The following is an 8378-nucleotide window of genomic DNA, read 5'->3' as shown; positions in this document are numbered from 1 at the left end:
CTCTTTGGGCGACGAAATTTGTCCGTCGCCCAAAGCACGTTCCAGCGAGGAAATTAGTTATTCCTCTCCCAAATCTTGTTTAGGCGACGGATAATTTCGTCGCCCAAACATGCTTTGGGCGAGGAATAAGTGTGTTCGTCGCCCAAACCCTATGCTTTGGGCGACGAATTTTATGTGTTAGGAGACGAAAAAAATCCGTTGCCCCAGGTGTCTTTGGGCGACGAAATTTATGAGTTCGTCGCCCAAACTCTTGGGCGTCACATTTTGGGCGTCCAAACGTTCGACGAACCCATTTCGTCGCCCAAACATTTGGGCGACGAAACTCTACTTTGGGCGACGAATTTCGTTCCTCTTCCAAACCCTTTTTTCTTGTAGTGTATGTAGGTTGGGTGCATTGACACACATATGGAGGCATGTGAATGTGCGATAAAGAATCTTTCAACTTCCGTAAAGAGTGAGATGCCCTTGGAAAGGAAGACTCGCAAAGTCTTTGGCCAGAGCATCAGAGTCACAAATATTGATTATATTTTGATATAGGATTTGACATGAGTTCCATACCCCAGAATGTAATTGGGACATAGATGAGTGAATGACCATACTGTATTATAATCAAAACTAAATGAGTTATGAGGCTAACTCTATTTGGTTTGGGGGTCCATGAACTATGGCTAGGTGTCAACATGGTTTGTAGAGTCCAAAGAGAAATTAATTAGAAATAGTTCTAGATTAATTGTGATCTTACTGCAAAATCAAAATGGAACCTAAAATGCCATACACAAAAAAGTACTTTTGGAGACGAAAAGGAAAAGATGACGTCGATGATCAATACACACACACACACAAACACACACACACACACACACACACACACACACACACACACACACACACACACATATATATATTTGGCTCAAATACATTTACATCCATCAACTATAGGGTCTATTTCAAGTTGGTCCACAAACTATAAAACATTTCAAATTTCCCCATTAACTATAGGGTTCATTTCAAGTTGGTCCACAAACTATAAAACATTTCAAATTTCCCCATTAACTAACAAAAAACATACAAAATGATAGACAAAATCGGGTTGACAAAAAAACCGGACCGAACCGGATTATTTATATATTTTATATTATATAAAAGTTATATATATTGAATAAAAAAGGTGTAAGGTTTATGGTTTAGGGTATAAGGTTATGGTGCAGAATACCAATTATAATTTTATAAATTATTATATTTCAAGTATCAGTATGCCTATAAATATATTGCATGTACTTGAATATCATAAGCGGCTAAGTGGTGTAGTGGGAATTCACACTTTTACTATCTTGAAGTGGTCATGGGTTTGAGCCTAGCATGGGCAAAAAACACCTTATACATTTTTTATTCAAATTATATAACTTTTATATAATAAATAAAAAATATATAAATATATATAAATAATCCGGTTCGGTCCGATTTTTTTGTCAACCCAGTTTTGTCAACTATTTTGTATGTTTTTTGTTAGTTCGTAGACTAACTTGAAATGAATCCTACAATTAATGGGAAAATTTGAAATATTTTATAGTTCGTGAACCAATTTAAAATGAATCCTATAATTAATAGAGAAATTTAAAATATTTTATAGTTTGTGAACCAACTTAAAATGGACTCTATAGTTGGTGGATGTAAATGTACTTGAGCATATTGTGATAGTTGATATTGCACAAGACTTGAAGTTGAACACTTTCTAGTGGGTCACCCATCTTAATATTGCTAGCGCTCTAGCATGAGCTCACTTAACTATGATATATTAATGCAGACTACTAAGCTCTAATGACTTGGTTACTAATTGTAAGGGCAATTAATACCTAAAGTCAAGTGATTAAATTGGGGTGGTCACTTGACATAATCTTTTCTTAAGTAGGATTAATTAAACAATTAATTAATCTACTTAGAGAAAAAGATTGGATAGTCAAAGCTTAGGCTTATTGACCCAAGCCTAAATCATTAATTATTGAAGAATAATTAATGTTATCTTAATGGAAACGATAAATGATTAATTAGTTAATTATGAGTCCTAACGTACTCGAAGTATTAATCACCTGATTAAGTGTTGAGATGACATCTTGGTCAAAGGATTTTTGACTTTCAATCACATGGGGACAAATTACGTAATATTAAAGAGTTTAGGACAATAATGCAAATATGAGTTTTGTTTATTAAAAAAGAATGAGAAAGATTGAAAGATGGGAAAGAGGAGAGAAGGAATGGCTTGGATTTAACAAGTCATCCCATTTACTCAAACTGTAGGGTGGCTGAAACTAAGAGGGGAATTCAGCCCCCTTTGCCTCCTTGTTTCACATCTTCTCTCTTCTCTCTCTTCCTCCATGAAAGCTTGAGAGAAAGTTAGGGTGTTGTGAAACCCAACTTCCATTTTCAAACCCTTGATGCCATATCTAGAAAAGATGAAGATCGATCTAGTAGCCAAGATCTTCTTATCCCACACTTGGTGTGGACTATATAATATTCTTTAGAGAAATCACATGTGAGATTTTGAGTCTCATTCTTTGATTAGAGTTCCATGAGTAACAAAGTTCGGTCATCCTATTATTGGTGCTGAAATTACAAGATGAAAATGGAATGAAGACATCCCCATGGATGTGTGCAACTTTGGGTTCATCCTAAGGTGGTCTTCTAGGGTAATCTCTCATCTTAGCTATGTTTTTTTTTTCAATTGTTATTTAACCTAGGATTCTATATATGGGCTAAGGGAAAAGTTTAGTAACATAAATGTATCTAGCCATAAAATTTCCCTTCAGTTTTAACAACTCGAAAAGAAATAACACTAGACCAATAGTTATTTGATCCCAAAAGTGCTTGTTGAAAAATTAATTTGATCCATATAACATTAAACAAGAACCAATAATATAATGATTCACTGTTGCTTAGCAACAGAAAACCAATAGGATAATGAACATCAAAAACTTATGTTTATTTGGAGGTGTTCATAACCGCAAAAATATATGAAATTGTTTTCATATTTGTTGCACCATAAATAAAATTCAGTTAAGAATCAGTTACCCTCAACAAGTGGGCAAATCATTAGGAGGTGGAAGAATTTTATTTTGAGGACGATGACCATTTTTTACTAGGAATACCATGCTCATTCCCCATGTTTGATGACGCTCTATGTGACAATGCATCAACCATACACCTGCATGCATCATAATAACAATTAGAAAATTTTGGATACCAAATAATAGCCAAAATGTATGTATATGAAGATGATGACAAAAAGAAAAGATAAACAAAGAAAACTGAGGGATGATATAGATGTAAGGATTTAAAATAAGGGATTTAGATTTTACTTTAGAAATATTCAGTTCTTATCTTAATGGAATGTAAATATAGAAGAAAATGAAGAATTTGAAAGAACATTATTCTCTTCAACCTTTGAAATCCCCTACTTTCTCAAATATTTAAATTATAAGTAAATTTTATGAACATGTATGAAATTAATAATTCTAGTTAAAATCTAATTAAAAAAGTTACAATGCTAATTAATAAACTTAAAACCAAATGGTTCATTTAATTTAGATCTATTTATGGGAATGGATCCATGCAAGATAATTTAAGGAAATGTTAAAATATTAATTACCTGGATTATCTGCTCTAAATCTGATAGCAACCCAACCATTCTTAGGAACTCCAACTGTAGTCTCCTCAGGAGGATCAACAAGATTGTAGCTTAAAGGGTCCTTGATGGGGTCAAAATTTCCAATTCCCCAGCCAACCACATAAAAGCTATACCCATGTAAATGCACAGGATGGTTATCACTTGCTAACACATTGGTTCCCTGCAAAACCAACTCAACACTTGCATTGTACTCCAAAACCATCACCTTTGTGCCATAGGTGGGTGTCAAAAAGTTGTCAGGAAGACCATCACCAGTATAATTAAATTTCTTAGGTGGGTCTCTTGGAAAATCATTTCTGAAAACTCCTGGGATTTTATAATAGTAAGCTCCAAGTATATCAATTGGTGGGGCGACAAAGCTTATGTTGTTCACACTTGCAGCAAATCTTCTCCCAAATGGACCAGCGCATGGCTTATTACTACAATTAAGAAGGTTTACAGAAATGGTGAAGAACAAGTGGGTTTTTACTTGTAGTGGGACTTTGGTTGGATGATCTTTTGTTGCCAAGCTCCTAATTTTCTTGGTGAAGTCATTTGATGCTTGTGTTCTGTTATAAGGAGGAAGATTTGGAAAATAATAATAAGGATTTATGAATGGTGAATGATGATGATGATGATGGTATGAGCTGCGATACTTGACAATAGCAGTTGTCATGGTTTTATCGAAACCAGCTCCTACAGCACTTGAATATGGTCTTGCAGCCATGACATAAAGACTAGGACTAGGAGGTTGGTTTGCATGTAATAAAACATCCATGGATTGGCCAGGGGTTATCATGATGTAAGATGTTTCAATTTGTTTTGTGTAGCATCCATCCTTTCCCACTAACATCATTTTGTGGTGTGCTATGCCAAAGAAAAGCTCTTCATCCATAACTGCACTGATTATCCGAAGAAGATAGGTTTTTCCATGCTCCACTACCATTTCAAAAGTCCCTATAACATTTATTAATTAATTAATTAATTAAGATGATGTACAATACTAGGTCTATCAATTAAGTTGTGGGTATATATATATATATATAACACAAATGACAAACAATGATCCTTGAACTTTACCCTTAGGCTATGTTTGTTTGGCCGTAATCCAAAACTTGGAATGAGAATTTGATTCTATTCCAGGAAAACTTGATGTTTGATTGACTGTAAAGGAAACAAAACTAAGGAATTGACCTTAGTTTACTGTAAACCAATTCCATAAAAAAATAGGAATAGAAATACCATGAAGGAGGTGGTATTTCTATTCCATAGTTAATCTAGAATGTAAAAATTACCATATATATTCTTTTATTATTTGGCTTTATTGAAAAATGGAAAATATAATAGGAAAGATTACCAAACGTTAAGAAATAGAAAATATTGGCACATAATTATGGCACATATCTTTCCTATTATATTGATATGTGTCAATTACCAAATTAGAAAATATAATAAGAAGGACAAAGATCCCCTACCCATTTTCTCTACCATGCTTGGTACAAGGCTAAAATCTTAGCCATTGAAGAGAGAGTAGAAAGAGAAAAAGAAGGGAGAGAAAGATGAGTTCAATGGCTAAGATTTTAGCCTTGTACCAAGCATGGTAGAGAAAATGGGTAGGAGATCCTTGTCCTTTTGATATATATACCTTTCTTGGAGCACGGATATAGATGGCCAGGTTGCCCATTTATGGTATACGCATCTGACAGTATAGGTTCTCCTCCTGTTATATTTGCATTTCTTGGTATCTCCATTACATCTTTCTTCCACCACTCACCTAAATATACAACAAGAACATTGGTGTTATATTTATTGGACATCCCAATCCAAAATAAAAAATTAGTTTAGAGTAATCATAAAAATTTAAATACAATGTATTTAAATTTAATCACTACATTACATACAATGTATTTGAATTTCACAGCGTATGCAATGTAATATTACAAATTTGAAATGTCGACTACCTACAATGAATCAATTCAAAATTGAAATCCATACATTTCTTTTATTTAATTTGTTTCCAAACAAATACAAATTATTATGTATTATGCTAACTTATACCTTGCAAAATTTACTTGATTTAGAAAAAAAAATAATTTTACTATAAAACTTACTAAAATCATTGTATTTAAAATCTCAATTAAATTCCAAATGGAAGCCTAAAAGAAGTCATTCACAATCTAAGGTTTTACGTGGTTCATTTATTTCTTATCTTTTTATATTGGAGAAGATCGAAACCTGTACATATCTTAATCCTAATTTATTACTCCACACACCCTCACCACTAGAGCTAATCCCAAAAGATTATATATAAAGCGCATTTTTAAGATACTTTGTACAATAAAATTGTTAACATGAATAACTTAAGTAATAATGAAGGTACCTATTATTCTGACAAAAAGAAGTACGTACCTAGTATAATTGGGACCTCTGCATAAGGTTTAGGAAAGGGATAAGGAGATCCAGGCTTTGGATAAATAAAAATTGCTCCATGAATTGTTGCTCTTGCCCACCCACTATGTGCATGCCACCATATTGTTCCTTCTTCTCTAGTCAACTCAATGTTGTAAGCATACTTGTCTCCAGGCTGAATAGGGCATTGTGTGATATATTCAGGTCCGTCTGACCATGGATTCCTTTCTTGTCTAACTCCATGCCTGCAAATAACTAAAATATAAATTTCCAACATACAGATATATATTACTCTTGTTCAATAATATTATATCCTTAATTAAACGAGCATAAACTTAATTAATCATGTAATAGATTGAGAACATCATGGACTATACTATAAAGGCAACGCAACGAAGGAAGCCACGCACCAATGAAAAGTGATATTGTAATTTGCCTTGTTATAGACCTTAATAACCATTTTATCTCCTCTATGAGCTTCCAAAGTTGGCCCTGGGAATTGCCCATTCACAGTCAAGATGTCTTTCGTACTACATAGTCGAGTATAAGAAGATGACTTCACCTACAACAACAAAGTCAATACATTAAATTACACACATAATATGTATATATATATATATAGAGAGAGAGAGAGAGAGAGAGAGAGAGAGAGAGAGAGAGAGAGAGAGAGAGAGAGAGAGAGAGAGAGAGAGAGAGAGAGAGAGACCACAAACTTATGGTGATGGATTTTCCCACTCGCAGCATCTATAATAAGAAAAACAAAAAACACAAAGAGCCCTATACCATTAACCATAGGAGCAAAACTCTCAAAGACCACAATTATTGGTTTCAAATCCCAAATTCTCACAAGACTGCTCGTATATCTACTCTCTTTCTTTCATTGTTTTTTACTTTCATTTTCCTTTTATATGTACCAAGAACTCATTGTATACACCTCACAATATTTCCTTTTCATAGCAAGTAATTAATTTCCATATGGATTCTTATCTGCAAAATTTACATCTTTCTTAAATTAGAGGATTTGGTTGCTGGGAATAGATAGTAGATCTTTGAATCATATTTTGATTACCTCCACCAACCACCATGAACATTCTTCATATAATATATATACAACCTTACTACAACTAGTTAGTGATTACCTTACTACAACTAGTTAGTTTTAGAGCATTCTTGTATATATATATATATATATTGTTTTCTTACCTCTTTTAGTGACATATATTTGTATAAATTCTATATTTCGCACCCAATGAAATATGCATAGAATTATCCTCCAAATCTTTTGAATTAGAAAAAGTCCATAATAACCCTTCCTTTTAATGGGCTAAGAGAAAGCCTACAGGAAGTAAAATGGCATTACTCAAGGAGTTACCCCTAATTCATCATGTAAGAGGTGGACATATTCTGCATAAAATAGTACAAGTGGCTTGGCCTACCACTTATTTGACCCAGAGCAGTTTCATCCTAACAGCTTGGTATTTTGAATTTCCACCCCCGAGCGAGACATGAAAATCCGTAATTGTTTGATCATCCAAACTATGCAGACGAATACAGTTTGTCAGATAAAGGGTAAATTATGTTGACAGTAATGTACTGGCCAAACAGTTTTCAATTTGGCTGATTTTTTGAAAGGGCGATCTTTGAATGATGCCCTAAAATATGAACAGTTCCGATGGGCCTTAGGGTGTCCACAGATGGGTTGGACGACATAGGTAGGGGGTCTTCCTTGTGAGACAAGGGAAAGAGGGTGTGCAGCATAGACTAGGGTTTACACACATGGGCTAGACGGCATGGGCCTTAGGGTTCACTTATCTTGCGCATGGGCTGTTGCTAGGACTTGGTGCATTGGGCTTTAGGGTTTGCTGCATGGTTTTGGCACATGAGCTGCCATTATGCCTTCTCTTGCATTTCGACTTCACCTAGGCCCAAAGCCCAATTGACTTCATGACATGACATAGTCAACCCTTGACCATTGACTTTGACCTTCTAATTTTGCCCCTCTCTCCCTCTTGGATTTGATTTCATTTCTTCATCCCATTTGATTCCATGGATGTCCAATACCTTCTAGAAACTTCTGGAACCTTGACTTGATTAAGTTGATTTTAACCAACGTTTCCTAGTCTCACTAGGATTCCTTGTAAATGTAGGATTCCATGTCCAGTTCACCTCTCATAATGACCATATTGCCCCTGGTGACTCTTAGCATCATTAGATCTCCTTTCCCAAGTAGGGTTAGGTTTCCTAGTTCAACTAGAAATTCCTGCTCCAATTAGGTTTTCTTATTTCTAGCTTGACAATGATGATTCTA

The 8378-nt window shown here is 34.4% G+C and overlaps 1 protein-coding gene across 1 annotated transcript; it reads right to left on the bottom strand.

Annotated features, from left to right (window-relative positions):
* Positions 1–3068: 3068 nt before the first annotated feature.
* On the bottom strand, positions 3069–6863 carry LAC14 (laccase 14). Its single transcript, XM_086246774.1, has 6 exons — positions 6777–6863; positions 6481–6632; positions 6071–6315; positions 5307–5435; positions 3644–4618; positions 3069–3199 (listed from the first exon to the last, which is right to left on the bottom strand). The coding sequence occupies exons 1-6, from the start codon at positions 6861–6863 to the stop codon at positions 3069–3071; spliced, it is 1719 nt and encodes a 572-aa protein (XP_086102900.1).
* Positions 6864–8378: the final 1515 nt, after the last annotated feature.

The sequence above is a fragment of the Dryas octopetala genome, chromosome 6 (assembly GCF_963921425.1).
Source record: "Dryas octopetala chromosome 6, drDryOcto1.1, whole genome shotgun sequence".
NCBI lineage: Eukaryota > Viridiplantae > Streptophyta > Magnoliopsida > Rosales > Rosaceae > Dryas > Dryas octopetala.
The sequence above is the reverse complement of the archived record's forward strand: the minus strand, read 5'-3'. Positions and strand labels throughout refer to the sequence as shown.